The sequence below is a fragment of the Capsella rubella genome, unplaced genomic scaffold (genome assembly GCF_000375325.1).
Source record: "Capsella rubella cultivar Monte Gargano unplaced genomic scaffold, Caprub1_0 scaffold_7, whole genome shotgun sequence".
In the NCBI taxonomy this organism is placed as follows: Eukaryota; Viridiplantae; Streptophyta; class Magnoliopsida; order Brassicales; family Brassicaceae; genus Capsella; species Capsella rubella.
The window spans coordinates 6,508,024-6,526,004 of NW_006238917.1; the positions used below are offsets into that span (position 1 = coordinate 6,508,024).

The window sequence follows — 17,981 nt, forward strand, 5'->3', positions numbered from 1 at the left end:
TTTCCCGTTCAATTTACTAATTTTTCTAAGTGATCCAATAATAAACCAACATTTTTTATATGTTCAATCAACCAAGCATTGACATTAACTTATCAAACGATAATACATTGAATTTGGAATCTGACTTTCCAAGTATGATTGATGGTATTTTAAATAACGTTTTAAGTTCTTTTGATGAACATTTCAAATATATTAAGATATATACTTTATTATGCTGGCAGAAAGAATGGTTTTGTTGTTTAAAAAATATATATATAATGTCGTATATATGTTTAGGTTATTACATATTCAATTGATGATATCACATATTTATAGAAAGATGTTTATAAATTTTGGATAAAGGTGCTGTGGATAAAACTCATTATGTAAAGATTTGGTTGGAATTCTATGTTTATGGCAAAATATATATAAGATTTTTACTTTGATGGGTTGAAAGTTAAAACGTATTCATAAAAAATAAAAAATAACAAAAGGTCAAATGGAATATGGACCCCAACTCATCGAATTGAATATATATCATTGTTCCTCTACTCATTGATTAACAGAAAAAAAAAATCATATATATAAAACCTCCATAATGTAGAATTATCCAAGTTGACTCGATACAAATATTCAATCACTAAACAAAAGAACACGTTATAAGTTCATATGAGAAATGTAAGATACATAATTTAAGTAAATAATGTAAATGTATTACTGCACTGATTGATAATTAGTTTTTGGATGTAACTAAGCCCTTCCACATTCACAATATGGAATGTAAACCTTCATAATTTTTTTGTCAACGAGATTCATAAAGTTGGAGAGAGATATACTGTATATGAAATTGGAGTACTCCTCTTTCTGAGTTTGTTTTGATGAGCATTGGGGAACTAGTATACACAACCTCTTAATTATAATTTTTGTTGGTTAACACGTGTTTTCCTTAATACAGTAACGATTTCAAATTCTTATACTTAACAGAAAATTGAATATGAAAAAAAAAAGAAAAAAAGAAAATGAAATCATGATAGTTCGAAAACATTAGTAAAACGGATTCAATTTAAATGTTTTCACATTTTTTTCATCAAATCCGAACATGTGAAAAAGATTGGTTCATTCAGGTACCAATAATTATATTTTAGTAATTAGGATGTGGGGTTAATTTGAGTTTAATTTAATCTCTCTATCTTTTTATTATTTCGGTCAAACAAATCTCTATAGTTAAAATATGTGATCTCTGTCTGTCTGTCATATACATTAAGTGAAACGTGGAATGTAAATTGAGTATGGATAATGTATATTTTCACTATATGTAGTAATCCCATATGATAGGTTGAACTACCTGTCAAAATAATATTTTCAAACTAATGTCTTATTCATATATTTGTGCTACTGAGACCTTAATCACATTTACTTTATTTGAATAGGGATATGTACATATAAAAATGGTGGTCGGTTGGTGTTTATGTTTTAAGAGTGTTTAAGTCTCTTTTTTTAAAACACTAAGAGTGTTTAGTCATATACTTTTTGTGCATGTACGAGATAAATGGTAATATATCTATAAATTCATTAATCATTGTGTGCTTAAGAGCAAGGATAAACTGGATTAAGAAACTTAATTTGGTCAACTTAACTTCGCTAGAAAGGTGTGAGATGGTGGCATACGGCGACAACTAATAAGAGATAGAGAGAGACAATAGATACATTTGAGATCTTTTTACAGAAGAGTCTAACTTTGACTATTTTATTTGCTTTCTTCTTTAGGTGGCTCTAATTTCTGAAATGTGAATGCCGAGATAAGAAATAAAGACTGTAATTTTGGGCTTATCTTACAAGTGGCACGTACGTATACAAATAAGACTTGCAATTTTTTTTCTAAAATATCCAACGAATTTCCGAGTCATCTTAATTCATAAAATGATATATTATATTTGTATTATTTTTAAAAGATATTTTCAATATGATAGTGGTAAATTTTGCTTGTAGGAGAGGACGAATCAGATGTTGACATATGAACGCACCATCGTCAAAGAGAGACACCCGGAAGAACATGCATACAATGATCTCGAGTTTGTAAGAATCTCATATTTTATAAGTGAATATAAAAATTGTATGTGGGAATTGGAATCAAATAGCTCACAGTAGTGATAATGTCTTATAATGAGACGAAAATGCATTATATACAAACATATGGTGAAATTAAATCTAAGACTAAGATGATGTGAAAATCTTATATCTTGGGGTCTAAAGAAAGAATGAATTAGTGATGGCGAAACCTAATTAATTAAGGTGTACATGCTTAAGATGAAATAACTGAGGTTAATTATGATCATGTCTATGTATCATGGCACATGGTTAACAAATAACAAGTTCCATGATTTAGAGTATACGATATGAGAACTAAAATGACAATTACAGTAAAAACCGTCCAAATTCAGAATCATTAGTCACCAAATTAGTTAAAGGAAATCAATTTGCTAGTTGCCAATCCTAGCCGCAAGATAATGTTTTCTATCTTATTATTTATAAAACTTAAAAAGAAGAAAAAAGTAACTCCCGCGCAAAAGGGGGCAAAATCGGTATTTTAAGAGACTTGCCAGGCTATATAAAGAGCCCTAGTAAACGAGTCTGATACATCTTCATCCGCTTCTTACTAACATATCATCACTCCTCCTTAACCTCAAGTCCTAATCCAGAAACAGATAAATAAAAGAGTTCCAAATTTCACTAACAAGAATCACAAAATCCGTATAATCCCTTCGTTCAGATCTTATAGATCAACCAAGTATAAACGGAAACATATCTGTTTTTTTTATTAAATTCAGATATATCTACACTTATCCGGTGAGTATATCTTCATCTCTATCCATCCAAAACTAGTATATTATATTTCAATCCTGATCTTTTTTAAGTAACACAATAATCGATGATCGTGTAACATGCACCTTCTTTGTTACGTTTCTTCTATATTGACTAATAGGGAACCATAATACAACTCTCTTTTTTTTTATCAATGATAATGCTGAGAAGTCAATAGAAAGAATCCAAAGATCTATCATGTGCATATTTTTCCCCTGGAAATGCAAAAAATATGAATAGTTGATGATAATAATTGGAAACTATAGGTCATGGGAGGAACAAATGGAACAACATGTCCAGGGCCAATGAAAGCAACATCAAATGGAGTATTCCAAGGGGAGAATCCTCTGGAGCATGCGTTGCCTCTTCTCATACTCCAGATCTGTATCGTTCTTCTTCTCACCCGTCTTCTTGCTTTTCTCCTCCGTCCTCTCCGGCAGCCACGTGTCATCGCCGAGATTGTCGTACGTTTCTCTCTTTCTTTTTTTCGGGTTCAATTTGTTTTTTTTTTGGGGGGTCAATGTTTATATTATTCATCTTATATTATCCATTTTGGGGTCTAATAGTCAAAAGATATTATTGCCAGTTTGATCAATTATTCGATCAGGTGACGGGATTTTTTGGAATTTTACATTGAGAAGACTAGTTTAGCTCCAATTATTATTCTGATTTAGTCGTCGGGTTTATTTATATGACGTAGCTATCGTAGGAACTTTCATCAGAATATTCGTTTTCTTCCACATAATTCGCTAACACGTTAAGCTTTAAGAGTATCTTTTTTTTCTTTCCTATAAACAGGCTTACACGCACACACATTAATATCTTATAATATCTATGTTTGCATCCACGTTCCTATGAATCTTGTGGCCAGTGATTAATTCCAACATTTGGAATAAAATACTAATATGACGATGTTAACTTTTGATTAAGTCATAGATAATCCATGTATAATTACTTTCTTTATTATATGACTAGGCAAATAATACACTAAAAAAATTAAACACAGAATCACTGATTATAACATTATTAATTTTGGAATTATAACGTATTTAACTTTTAGTTTTATGTTGTGGTTTTGGTGGATTATATCTCATTTGATTATTACATTGATTTATTCAGAAAAATAATGTCATTAAGTTTGAGTTATGTTTTTTGTTGTGACTAGGGTGGAATATTACTTGGACCATCAGCTCTCGGGAAAAGTTCAAAGTATCTCACTACTATTTTCCCACCGAAGAGTTTAACGGTCTTAGACACACTTGCAAATTTAGGACTCATCTTCTTCCTCTTCCTCGTTGGTCTCGAGCTCGATCCTAAATCCCTCAAACGAACCGGAAAAAGAGCTCTCTCGATCGCTTTAGCTGGAATGACTTTTCCTTTTATCCTCGGTATTGGAACATCGTTTGCTCTCCGCAGTTCCATTGCTGATGGAGTCAGTAAAGCTCCTTTCCTTGTCTTCATGGGGGTTGCTCTCTCCATCACCGCTTTTCCAGTCTTGGCACGAATTCTAGCTGAGATCAAGCTTCTGACCACTGATGTCGGAAAGATTGCTTTGTCTGCTGCTGCGGTTAATGATGTGGCAGCATGGATTCTCCTTGCTCTCGCAGTGGCTCTCTCGGGTGACGGGAACTCTCCTCTCACATCTCTGTGGGTGTTTCTCGCGGGGTGCGGTTTCGTCTTGTTCTGTATCTTTGTCGTGCAACCGGGAATTAAGTTGATTGCTAAACGTTGTCCTGAGGGAGAACCAGTTAACGAACTTTACGTGTGTTGCACGTTAGGTATTGTTCTTGCTGCTAGCTTTGTCACTGACTTGATTGGCATCCACGCGCTGTTCGGTGCATTTGTGATTGGGGTTATTTTCCCTAAAGAAGGTAATTTTGCGAATGCTCTGGTTGAGAAAGTTGAGGATCTCGTGTCAGGTCTTTTCTTGCCACTTTACTTTGTCTCAAGCGGTTTGAAAACGGATGTGGCGACGATTCAAGGAGCTCAGTCTTGGGGACTCTTGGTTTTGGTTATTTTCAATGCTTGTTTTGGTAAAATCGTTGGTACAGTTCTCGTTTCGCTTTACTGCAAAGTTCCCCTTGACGAGTCTTTAGCACTTGGTTTCTTGATGAACACAAAAGGCCTTGTTGAGCTCATTGTCCTCAACATCGGTAAAGACAGAGGGGTAAGTCCATAAATTTTATACTTTAAAACCAAATTTTACACACAAAAATTGCATTTTAACTTGAATTTATGTTATGTGTTGTCACAGGTTTTGAATGATCAAGTATTCGCAATAATGGTTCTTATGGCGATTTTCACCACGTTCATGACAACTCCTCTAGTTCTTGCAGTGTATAAACCGGGTAAATCTTTAGCCAAAGGTGATTACCAAAACCGAACAATCGAGGATACAAAGAAGTCCAACAAACCTCTCCGTCTCATGTTCTGTTTCCAAAGCATAATGAACATCCCAACAATCGTCAACCTCATAGAAGCATCCCGAGGCTCAAACCGCAAAGAAACTCTATCGGTCTACGCTATGCATCTTATGGAGCTTTCCGAGAGGTCATCCGCTGTACTCATGGCTCATAAAGTCAGGAAAAATGGTCTTCCTTTCTGGAACAAAGGGAACGATAGTTCTTCCGACATGGTGGTGGTCGCATTTGAGGCTTTCCGAAGACTCAGCCGTGTCTCTGTGCGTCCCATGACGGCAATCTCAGCGATGGCGACTATTCATGAGGATATATGCCAAAGCGCGACACGCAAAAGCACTGCTATGGTGATTCTTCCGTTTCATAAACACGTTAGGCTGGACAGAACATGGGAGACGACTCGGAACGATTACCGTTGGATTAACAAGAAGGTTATGGAAGAAGCTTCATGTTCTGTTGCGATTCTGGTTGATCGTGGACTTGGTGGTACGACTCGTGTAGCGTCTAGTGACTTCTCATTGGTTATAACGGTTTTGTTTTTTGGAGGGAATGATGATCGGGAGGCGTTAGCGTTCGCGATGCGTATGGCGGAGCATCCAGGGATAAGTTTAAACGTTGTCCGGTTTATCCCTAGCGAGGAATTTAAACCGGAAAACGTAAAGCTTGAGATAAGCGAAGATCATGCATCATGCTCAGTGGAAACAAGATTGGTTGATATAGAAGCTATAACCGAGCTTAAAGCAAAGATTAAAGAACAAGAAAGTTCTCTGTCTAATTTGGAATCCGAATCTCTAATCGTTTACGAAGAGAAAATCGTGAAATCTCACGAGGAAGTTTTCGAAGCTATCAAAGAGTGTTCTAAAAGCAATCTTTTCTTGGTGGGGAAGTCACCTGAAGGTTCTGTGGCGTCGGGGTTACACGTGGAAAGAAGCGACACTCCTGAGCTTGGACCGATCGGGAATTTGTTAACGGCAAGTGAAAGTGTCTCGACGGTAGCCTCAGTATTGGTGGTGCAACAGTACATTGCTAGCCGTGTTCCTTCGCTCTCGAAGGACGTCATGAATGAAAAGTCATTGGTTGAAGATTCTGAGAGTCCTTAATGGTTTTTCTCTTTGGTATTCTGTGATTCGAAATGTCAAAAGATTGGCTTGTATGATGATGACATGTGTTTCATATTGTAAATATTCCGAATATATGATTTGTGTATGGCAAAGTCTCTGTTTCATTTGGATTTGGTTTTAAAGTTTTATTTCACAACTAACAGGAGTCAAGGGAGAAACACAAATTCATAACTATAAAGTCCATTATTAGTAAAAAAAAAATATTTGTAGTTAACAAAAAAAAAAATTACGAAAGAAATTCAAGTGGAAGTTTATTTGGTCATCAGTTCATGTGTCAATTTGAAGTTGATTTGGTGCTAATAATTTGAAGTTAATTCGATGCCAAATTGTTTTATTTGGTCAAATAACTTAACCAAAAAAATTCATGGAATTTAATTGTCAAGTTTATAGGAATGTTTTGTGGTTGACGGCTATTTTTGGGGAATCGTTTTTATTTTAGATCTGGTGTTGGAATTCATGGAATTTAATTGACAAGATTTAATTTGTTTGCCTAATCAAATATGCGTTCTGACGTGTGAACTGTGATGATGTGTTTCATCACTTTTTATGTCGACATCGAATCTGTTTGTTGTTCATACTAATATGTATAATTTGCTAGGCTGCACACTAATTGTTTAATTTATAAATTTATAATGTTTCGGTGATGTCAATAGCATATTGGTTTTGAGATTTCTGATCACGAATGATCCTTTTTTTTATAGGATTCGTGCAACATACGAGGATATATCTCAAAATATTCACCTAGATACGATGATGGGCCAAAACATTGATAAAATACATTGGGTATTTCGCTAATTATGTATTCAGTTGTCCTAGAATATGTAAGTGTGTGTTGTAGAGCAAGAAGAGAGAAAAAAAAATGTAAATCATGCACCATAGCCCTGACTTCTTTTATAGATCATGCGTTTTTTTTTCTAAAAATGTTAATATCATAATCAAACAAAAGTTTAAGGATTACATATAGCAAAGCCCAAAAGTAGAGTAAACCTTGGCAAAAAAATAAAACACGGTTACAATAAGGTAAAATTGGTTTGAGAATTACTGCAGCCAAAGAAACATAAAGTTTTTCAGCGGGTTCTATGTTTCCGAGCCGTGATGGTGTTTCGCACTTCACGGTCAATGTTTTTGAAAATAGACAGAAGAAAGATGTACTGCTGGTTGTGGAGTACATTGTTCAGCTGTTTCCAAATATGAAAGACTGATGCTTGAACTGCAACTTTGAGAATGATAGAAAGCATGTATCAGTGTAAAATAAATTACGGGCTTAATTTTGTAGCAAATGATAAATCATGCATCAGAATAAAACCAAGTACTTGCTTGTATTTTGTGACAAAAATGGTTTTACTTAAGTCTTAGGTAATATATATTAATTTTGAGGCATTCGAATTCAAACACTAGTCTCTAGTAGTGGTTCAAGACCGATTCGTACTAAGGAAATAGGCTTTCGCGCTAATCACTTTTATTCCATATGTATTTATATTGTAATCCTAATAATCTCTTTAATTAAAATTGTCTTAATTTCAGAAAAAAAATTATAATGATCTTTATTAAAATAAAAATAGAAATTAACATGAGCACGACACCGAGTACAACCAAGACTTTTATAGTCTACGGACAAATTCATGACATGGCAAGTGTGGTTTGGTATTCAACTCCGTTTATCTTACCCATTTTCAAAGGCTTTGTACAAAACTTTAGTTCTGATTTTATGCAGATTTATTAGTTTCTTTGAGTACTCATGTTCACAAAATCTCAAAGCAGTTTTCTTTCCAAACCTGTATTTGAAGGATATATATATATAAGATTTTTTTGTGAAAGTTTCTTACTTTGTTATATATGCGTTGTCTTAGTTGTTAAAAGCTAAAACATACTTGGTTTAGAAGCTAATCTAGTATCGACATGGGTCTACGTTGAAGTCAGTAAGGGACAAATGAGGAGTTAGGCAACTAAATCCCTTTGAACTCTTTTTTCTTTTTAGAATCAAATCATATTGTTTGACCTTTTAACGTTTTTGCTTTTTTTACTCATGTAGTCATGTGTTAGGAAGGAGTTAGTGACATGTATATTATTGACTAATACTACTATTTTAAAACTAAATATGAGAAAATACGATTTCTTAAATGAATTAGTTGATTATAAAGTTCTCGAAGAATTTTTAATTTATATGTTAGTCTTATACGTAAAGTAAAGCGATATAGAGAATAATTGCTCTGTATGAGCAATTGCGCATGCCGCTGTATAATTTTAACATTTATATACATAAAATACTCTAAATGAACTAAATTCTTAACTTTATTTAAATTGTATAATTTTTTATTTTTTGTATAATTATAACATTTATATACCTAAAATACTCTAACAATACTAAGTAATTAATAAACACCTCTATGAATCTACCGTCGTTGAAGTTTCAAGTTTTGTTTTTCTATGCAAAATTCCTATCACATCAATCTTGGCATATCGCTCGAACTAGATGATAACTCTTGCTAGATGATTCAAGAGAAAGGAATTTTGAGGAGCAAAATCTCAATTTTTTTTCATTTATTAGTTTTTTTTTTTTTTACTTTAATTTCAAAGTTGTTAGATTTTTGGTTTGATGTTAATTAGTGTCGATCTCTAGTAAGTGTATCACTAAAATTAATGATCAATATACTAAACGTATAATTTTTGTGAAGCAATCTTAGAAGCAAAGCTTGAACGTGATTTGTTTTACACGTTACCTAATTTTCACCATATGCACCGCACATGAGTGATGGGGTGTTCCGTTATTTTAAGGCAATACTTCCCAAAGAGTTTTTAAATAATTGATTTGCTTTTTCCAATTTCGTGTAAAACTTTATTTTTTGTGTTAAAATTATTTTCAAATAATTTAGAATAATCTTCAACTTGTTGTGTTATCAGCTAGCCGTCGACTTTATACTTTTAGGTTGGACTCACCAAACGTTAAATATATATAGTACATATAAAATCATTAAACCTATCCAGTCTTTTTTATTTTCTGTCAACATACAAATTATTTCTATCGAAAAAGTGAATTAAGTTGTAGCTTATAGTTATCACCAACCCCGCTTTTAATTTGTCCCTATACATGAACTTAAAACCTTATATTCCACTCTAATTTCTTTTAAATAAAATTTTGACCAAACATCAACGACCCATTTAGCTGTGTCTTCAAACTTTTTAATTCTTTCTGTTATCCAAATAATATTTTATCTATATTAAAACAAATGATACTTCTATATAAATGGGTGCAAGCCCTCGTCATTTAAACACAACTCACTACACACCAGCCTCTAGCTAACTATGGCATCTCCAATAGAGAAACAACTCTTCAAATCCCTCTTCTCATTCTTCTTATTGGTTTTACTTTTCTCTGATACTGTTTTCGGATCACGAAGAACACTTGATCAGAAAAAACCATGCAAACACTTCTCCTTCTACTTCCACGACATCCTCTACGATGGTGACAATGTAGCAAACGCAACCTCGGCCGCCATCGTGAGCCCTCCAGGGCTAGGAAACTTCAAGTTCGGTAAGTTTGTGATATTCGACGACCCAATAACGATGGACAAGAACTATCTCTCGGAACCCGTAGCTCGTGCACAAGGCTTCTATTTCTATGACATGAAGATGGACTTCAATGCTTGGTTTTGTTACACGCTGGTGTTTAACTCAACTCAACACAAAGGGACATTGAACATAATGGGTGCGGATTTGATGATGGAGCCGACAAGAGATCTATCAGTCGTTGGTGGGACAGGTGACTTCTTCATGGCTCGTGGGATCGCTACCTTTGTGACAGATCTATTCCAAGGCGCTAAGTATTTCCGAGTTAAGATGGATATTAAACTTTACGAATGTTACTAACTAATTATATGTGTTTTTTTTTTTTGGCTTGAAATTTGTGTGTAACACAGAGATTATGTGTTACTATAATAAGTAAGTGTTTTATTGTATGTCCCTTTTTTGTGTTGTTCTTTTGATTTATGGTTAATGTTGTCAATGGTTAGAAGCCAAAAACAAAATGAAAATCTTTTTCCCCCATGGTATCTTATATCAACCCGCATGAAATAGTTAGTCATGTTTCCATTAAAACTAATTGGGCTACAAGTTAATATAATTTGGAATTTTGGATCCTTGTGCGTTGATACTTCCACAAATTAAATCTAATTTGCACCACAAGCACTTTGGCATCTAACTGTACCACAAGCACTCTGGCCCATTTGAATCGGGCCGATCCAAACTGGACCAAGTAGAATAATGCATAGACTCATTAGTGTATCCACGCGTGAAACAAAAGTGTGTAGGTTTTCAAGATAAGTGAAAGCTTAACAACCAAATGAAACATTGATTAGTTTTTCCATATGTTTACTATACGATGTCAAAGTTTGTACTTAATGATGCAAATCGAACCATTTTTGCTACAATTACTGTTTCTCTATTCCAATAAAATATAACCATCAAGAGATTCTTATGGAAAACACATTTATTAACTCGATGATGTTAAGTGCTCCTTCGGCAAAGTTCCCTAATCTATTCTTTGTGTTCGATATATGATTCGATATTTCGATTGATCACTAAGCTCGTATTGAGTGCCGTAACTTGATTGTATTCATCTTAACTGCAATTATATGCGAATATAGAATAGTGATCGATAAATGTCCATACCAATAGTACAAAATATAAAGGGAAACAGTACCAAACTATATAACTAGAGAGTGCTGTATATTAGTCTAAGCAAATTGTCATGTTCAGATCCCAATGGCATATCAAAATACTAATAATTTTCTAATTTTCTGAAAATGTACTAAATATTTTCCATATAGATAGAGACATGGCAGGGATAAAGTATGACCAATAAAATTTCATTTCTCTTCATTTTATATTATAGGTCTCGCAAAGAGTTGTTTTTGTTTTGGCGAGAATCATAACGCAGTTAATTAGGCCAACCATTTCAAACCAAATCCGAATTATTTAATGCAACACCACACCATGGGAATGGGTGTCACATTCTTATTTCTACAGAAAATTATTAAATTTTTAGAATGATTGATTTTTTTTTGGAAAAGTATAAGTATGATTGATTGATACTAAGAAACTAAAATATACATGTTAAACTTTTTTGGTCTCACCCGCTCGACCTTTAAATTAGTTAAATATACTAATCAATGTACATAAAGGTCAATCACTATATGCATCATTAGATAAAGGTCAATAAAATCAAGTCATGATTAATATACAATTTAAGAATCATTAGAGTTGATTGAAGAAAAGTTAGATTATTTGAAATTTTTTTTAATTGAATAATTTTGTTTATATCATGTAGTCGATTTCTAAAAGAATTTGAGAAAAATAGATTAGTTGTTTCTAATTATGATGCATAGATTGCAGTCTGCAGATGTATATAGACTGTATATTTTTCTTGATGTGAAAAAAAAAATACACTATATACTTGTCCTTGTGATTAATGTTTGGGATGGGGATTGATTATAGATCATTCTAAAGGATGATGTGCCCACTACCCACATCAATAACGTGGTCGAAACCCTACCAACCGAAATACACATTTACAGGACGACTCATTAAATAGTGTAGGTTAAACTATGAAGAAAAGAAGTTTCTAGCATGCACTATGCAAATGAATTAAAGAAACAGTAGAAAACCATGTTTTTAACCGTCACGTTCACTATATAAACCTAGGCGACGATAAGTGTTATCGCATCAACCAAAGCAAAACATAACACAAGAAAACAAGTGGAAGCTTTGAACCGAGAGCTAGTGAGAGAGAGAGAGAGAAATGGCAACTTCGGGAACATATGTCACTGAGGTTCCATTGAAAGGATCTGCGGAGAAACACTACAAGAGGTGGAAGAACGAGAACCATGTTTTCCCTGACGCCATCGGCCACCACATCCAAAACGTCACCGTTCACGAAGGCGAACATGACTCCCACGGCTCTATCAGGAGTTGGAACTACACTTGGGGTACATATTTACTTATATTTCCTCTCTCTATATACTGTACTTTATAGTTTATACATACACACACCCACACAATTAATTAGGGCGTATGCGTGAAACTAGGGTTTTGGTGATCTACTGCCAACTATGAATTATGATGGTTAATTAATGTATGTTATACAAGACAAATAAAATATAACCAATACATATCTTTGTGTACCAATCTGGCAGAAGTAGTTTGAAAATACACTTACTTTATATTTTTACATTGACAAGACTATATTTAAAATTTTATATTTTGCGTTTTTTTTTTTTGTATTGAAAACGAACGTCATTTTTTCTAAAAGTAAAAGTATTGTGAATTCAGCTCTGATTAGGTTTGATTCACTATGCATGACATCGTGATTTTTCAATAACCTATGCAGATCTGTTCTCGACTATTCTTTGTGATCATATAGTCACATATTTATCTTCTTATATATATATATATATGTTATGACTAAGTCGGATGTGGGAAGTTTTAACTGATGAGCGTACATGTGTGTAAAGATGGAAAGGAGGAGATGTTCAAGGAGAAGAGAGAGATAGATGACGAGACTAAAACGTTGACGTTGAGAGGACTGGAGGGTCACGTGATGGAGCAGCTCAAAGTGTATGACGTGATCTACCAATTTATTCCTAAGTCTGACGATACCTGCGTCGGCAAGATCACTTTAATATGGGAGAAGCGTAACGATGATTATCCAGAGCCAAGCGGCTACATGAAGTTCGTCAAGAGCTTGGTTGCTGACATGGACGACCACGTCATCAAAACTTAATCATCGTCATTCGTCACCAAAGTCACAGTTACCATCCATCATCATTATCATCACCATCGTCATCGTCACCATGCATCATCGATCACCACCATTATCACTGTCTCGATGTATTGTATTGATTAAGGTGTTTTTCAGTATAATAAATGGGTCTTGTTGTGGAGTTTCATTTCTATGTGTACGTTTGGGATCTGTAAGATGCTTTGATATATGTGTTGTTATGGTCCTCATATATCGGGTTCGATATAATGATTCTTAATAATAAGTTTACTGCATATTTCAATGTTTATTTAATTCGAAGTTTTCATTTATATACAGATTAGTAAACATCTAGTACCACTATATAAGTTAACGGTCTAGTATTTGTGGATTAGGCAGATTCTGAATAGCAATTTAGCAAATAATAAGAGTAATAAGTATATATTTAATATTATACACATCTCATTTCACCTAAATTTCACTGCTATACCCCCTTAGCTAGGCCATACCTAATCAACATAAATAAACCTCAGAAACATCATTGCTATATAATTTTGAGTTGACGACCAAAAGTGGCACAACCACCAGAGAAAACATCCTTAATCGGACTTTGCAGTTTTACCATTATTAAATCGTATCTTCTATACATAAGCAGCGTTGAATTCAATGATTGATGTGTTATGTGTACATGATCCGTGGCCCTATGAAGATGGTTTTATTCGTTTACGAAAAATGCAACCACTCTGATGCAATGGAGATTTATTATTGCTCGCTTCCTACCGAACTCAAGTAACTTGACCCCACTGCACCAATCGTAACAAATTTGGAATCCCGAAAACAAATATAAAAAAAACGAGTATTTCTTACAACTAGCTATAGTAATAACCGTACTTGAGCGTGTAAGCTTATCTTAGAAGACGTTACTTGATACTTCTAGATAGAGACATAATTAATTAGGGTGGATGGATGATCAATGTCCCATACTCCGATATGTTTTATCAACTGCTGGTTGGAAAATCTATGAGCTATTATTAGACGTTTAACTTCCTATCTACATGATCAGTCAATTGTTATGATATTTTGTTTCTTAGTCTCAGAAACTTCTAGGCATCTGATTAACGAATACTACAGTCACTTCCAAGTTCGAAACATAGATATTGTGAACCGTATGATAACATTGGCATAGAAAGACTTGTAAAAACAAAAACAAAGTACAACCACTTAGAGCAAATGCATTGGTTGGACAGCATATTAATCCCAGAATTTATTTATATATACATTTTTTTTTTTCGATTTTTTTTTATAAAAAAACATATGTAACCAATAGCGGACCGCCGCGTGTTAGTGGAGTCCGCGAATAGTTAAGCACAAGCCAAAGGACCGTCCCGTTTGGAAGTACGTCCTTCTTTTTTAATTTTTTTTTTTTTTTTTGGGTGTAAGGCGCTCAATAAGCTGCCGATGCATATGCTTTTAGAAAAAGAATGAATTTTTATTTACAAAAGGTGTGTTTTCTCAGCGATATATTAATTAAAGTTTCCCACTTATGAAAATGATATGTAGTAACTAGTAACAAAGTTTCAAGAGATAACCTTTTGGTTTTAAAACAACTATAAAAGCTTTCGCTTTAATGAAATCATAACGAATACTTATTTATGAAAATCTAATGACTCTCAACTCTCAAGTATAAAGTTCATTGTTCATTTCACTACAAGATTCCACTTCTCTTTTGTATTATGCAATTAGCGATATATTCGGAATAGCCTATTCTAATTCCACATTTTAAAACAAAATAACAATTGACATCCCGATCTTGACTTTGAGTATCCATGCCATCGCGACGTGGAGACCCTCTAATACACAATCTCCCAATCCGACTCATTCTTCAGTGGATTTTTAAGACAGTTATTATATATTCACCTGCAATTCGGATGCTTGTATGTTACACCCTGATGCTTATGAAAATATAATTTCTATTGATCAGAACCGTATGACGATACAATATAAAAGCCACACATGATGCAACTCAGTAGTGTTGCATCCGTGCATGCGAAATTAAAGGATTCATGAGGCAGCCAAAATAGATGGATACATGACACATCACCAGCAAAGTGGTGGATGAAGGATAATGTTGATCCGAGTTTCTGACACGACAATATCAATATCAATAACAATAACGGAACACGTTTTATTTAGTTTTCAAAATTTAAAGAAAGTTTAAAAAAAAAATATACTAATAAACTAGTTATACAAAACAACGAACCAACCTTCAAATAAATAAAAGTTGATTTAGTGCATCAGTTTTCCAAACATTTATGTCTTTTAGATGTGTTTTAAATTTTTTAATCGTTATGTATATTTCTTTATTAGCCCCCAAGTGTTAGCGGCCCATTTGTATCGGCTCCAATAGAATAACACATTGGGCCAAAATTATCCAGCGTGAAACTTCCTATTTCCTAAGACCTCTCTCACGTGCGTGATAGAAATCAACAACGCTCCTTTCGTGTCGTCGGAAATATGTTCACTGGCGTAAAGTTAGTCGGAGTTGACCAAGCCGCCGACAAACCAAAAACGCTCCTTTAAGCGCCATGTGGTCGACCCCTATTTCACTCATGGGCCTTGGCCTTCTTCCTAGATGTGGATTCTATCCCATACCAAAATCAAGTGTCAATATAATCTCTGCTTTTTTTTTCCTGCTCCACTCAGAGGCACAAATCATGGTTCAATCACAAGCCTACTTGCTGATTGCTAGTTGGAGTTGTTGATCTTTAAAAAAAAATTATATATATATATATATATATATTTAAAAATTATATATAATTGCTAGGGCTTGTAAAACTAGTCTAATACGTTATTAATATAGTCCAATTAAGTAAGTTATAGCAAGTAGTAGTATGAGTATTTGTGCATGAAATTAAAGTATAAATTAATGAATGTATCCAATCCAATATTAAAGGATCCGAAATCACAATGTAGTAACCCAGTTTATATTTCTTCTCTCTTTCAAAACACTTACGTACGTCTTTGTTCGAACAAGAAACTAAACAAAGTATAAGACAAGAGAGTAATAAGAGAGAGATCATCAGTGTTCTCTTGTAAAAAACAAAAGGAGAGAAACAGAGCATACAAAAGAGAGAGGGAGCTGACGTGAGATAGTGAAGTGAACAATATAATACTTGGACCTCGTGATAAACGAGTATGGGGGGTCAATCATGTCTTATGATTATCTTCTAATTGTTTAACAAAAAAAAAATGATTATCTTCTAATTAAAGGATGATGATGATGTGCCAACTACCCACCCAAATAACGTTGTCGAAAATTAGCCTACGTACCAACTTTTGTCCATCAATATTAATGCTCTTTATTAATTATAATGGAGGGTTAAAACGATAGGAGCATGCACTATCAAATGATAAAAAGAAACGGTGAAAACCATGTTTTAAAATTTTAACCGTCACGTTCACTATATATAAACCTAGGCAACGACAAGTGTAATAAAGCATAGAAAACAAACAAACAAAACAAGTGGAAGCTTTTAAAACGAGAGAGAGAAAGAAATGGCGACGTCGGGAACATACGTAACAGAGGTTCCTTTGAAAGGATCTGCGGAGAAACATTACAAGAGCTGGAAGAGCGAGAACCATCTTTTCCCTGACGCCATCGGCCAACACATCCAACATGTCGTTGTTCACGAAGGCGCACATGACTCTCACGGGTCTATCAGGAGTTGGAACTACACATTTGGTATACTTTCTCCATATCTACAGTATATTTAGCACTTTATTATAAACTCACACAATTATATTGGCGTACAAAATATGAAACTATGACTTTGATGAAATATGATCTTTAATGACATTTCTGTAAAACCAAAAAATTAACAAACACAGTTGAACAAAAGTCTGAGTTCATAAAGTCAGCATATCATCTAGAGTAATTAGAATTTATTTGTCTTTTTCCTCTTACGTTATCAGGTTGATCTATATATTAGTTCTTTTTTTTATCCTTGAGCATGATTGGTTGGTCTAGTTGGCTGCAAACTGGACCTTTTGACTCTTTGAGCCACAGAGCATGAGTGACTTAAGATATTTTTGATGTCATCCTGGAAACATAAATTTTTTATTTGTAAGATGGAAAGCCGGCGACGTTCAAAGAGAGGAGGGAGATAGATGATGCGAACAAAACATTGACGAAAAGAGGACTGGATGGTCACCCGATGGAGCATCTCAAAGTGTTTGATGTCATCTACCAGTTTATTCCCAAATCCGAGGATAGCTGCGTCTGCAAACTCACTATGATTTGGGAGAAGCGCAACGACGACTTCCCCGAACCAAGTGGCCTCATGAAGTTCGTCAAGAACATGGTTGTTGACATTGAAGGCCACGTCACTAAAGCTTAATCATTATCATGATCATTACCGTCATCATCACCAGTCCATCTTCAGTATCTCGATGTATCATCAATTAAGGTGTTTTTACATATAATAAAGGAGCTCTTGTGTGGAGTTTTAAATTTGGTATTGGAAGATGCTTTTTATATGTTCATATTCATATATCGGGTTCTGTTATATACATGATTCGGTGTTTATGCCATTTACAATGTTCATATCTGTATATAGATTTTTATAAAACATCTGGAGGTACTAGGTAGTAGCTAGTATGTTTCTTTCAACTATTAATAACCGGCAGTACTATAGTTGAGTGTACCTACTTGATGATTAAAAACTAAATATAGAGATAGAAATTAAACAGAGAGAAAGACTTTTTAATGTTATTATTGATTTATTTCTTTACATATACAATTTCTGTAAACAAACAGTAACAAAAGTTAACACAGCTCCGCTGGTACAC

At 34.0% G+C, this 17,981-nt stretch overlaps 4 protein-coding genes across 4 annotated transcripts; all 4 read left to right on the top strand.

Moving 5' to 3' along the window:
* The first annotated feature begins 2,667 nt into the window (after nucleotides 1–2,667).
* LOC17878339 (cation/H(+) antiporter 17) lies at nucleotides 2,668–6,485 on the top strand. Its single transcript, XM_006283060.2, has 4 exons — nucleotides 2,668–2,826; nucleotides 3,108–3,305; nucleotides 4,007–5,008; nucleotides 5,096–6,485. The coding sequence occupies exons 2-4, from the start codon at nucleotides 3,111–3,113 to the stop codon at nucleotides 6,356–6,358; spliced, it is 2,460 nt and encodes an 819-aa protein (XP_006283122.1). The 5' UTR covers nucleotides 2,668–2,826; nucleotides 3,108–3,110; the 3' UTR covers nucleotides 6,359–6,485.
* A 3,177-nt stretch (nucleotides 6,486–9,662) lies between these two features.
* Nucleotides 9,663–10,428, top strand: LOC17880618 (dirigent protein 6). Its single transcript, XM_006284520.2, has one exon. The coding sequence runs from the start codon at nucleotides 9,683–9,685 to the stop codon at nucleotides 10,244–10,246; it is 564 nt and encodes a 187-aa protein (XP_006284582.1). The 5' UTR covers nucleotides 9,663–9,682; the 3' UTR covers nucleotides 10,247–10,428.
* Nucleotides 10,429–12,037: 1,609 nt separating this feature from the next.
* Nucleotides 12,038–13,444, top strand: LOC17879073 (MLP-like protein 328). The gene is made up of 2 exons (XM_006284633.2): nucleotides 12,038–12,363; nucleotides 12,889–13,444. The coding sequence occupies exons 1-2, from the start codon at nucleotides 12,177–12,179 to the stop codon at nucleotides 13,155–13,157; spliced, it is 456 nt and encodes a 151-aa protein (XP_006284695.1). The 5' UTR covers nucleotides 12,038–12,176; the 3' UTR covers nucleotides 13,158–13,444.
* Nucleotides 13,445–16,619: 3,175 nt separating this feature from the next.
* Nucleotides 16,620–17,761, top strand: LOC17880280 (MLP-like protein 328). The gene is made up of 2 exons (XM_006284630.2): nucleotides 16,620–16,875; nucleotides 17,262–17,761. Exons 1-2 carry the CDS (start codon nucleotides 16,689–16,691, stop codon nucleotides 17,528–17,530), a joined length of 456 nt encoding a protein of 151 aa, XP_006284692.1. The 5' UTR covers nucleotides 16,620–16,688; the 3' UTR covers nucleotides 17,531–17,761.
* The last annotated feature ends 220 nt before the right edge of the window (nucleotides 17,762–17,981 follow it).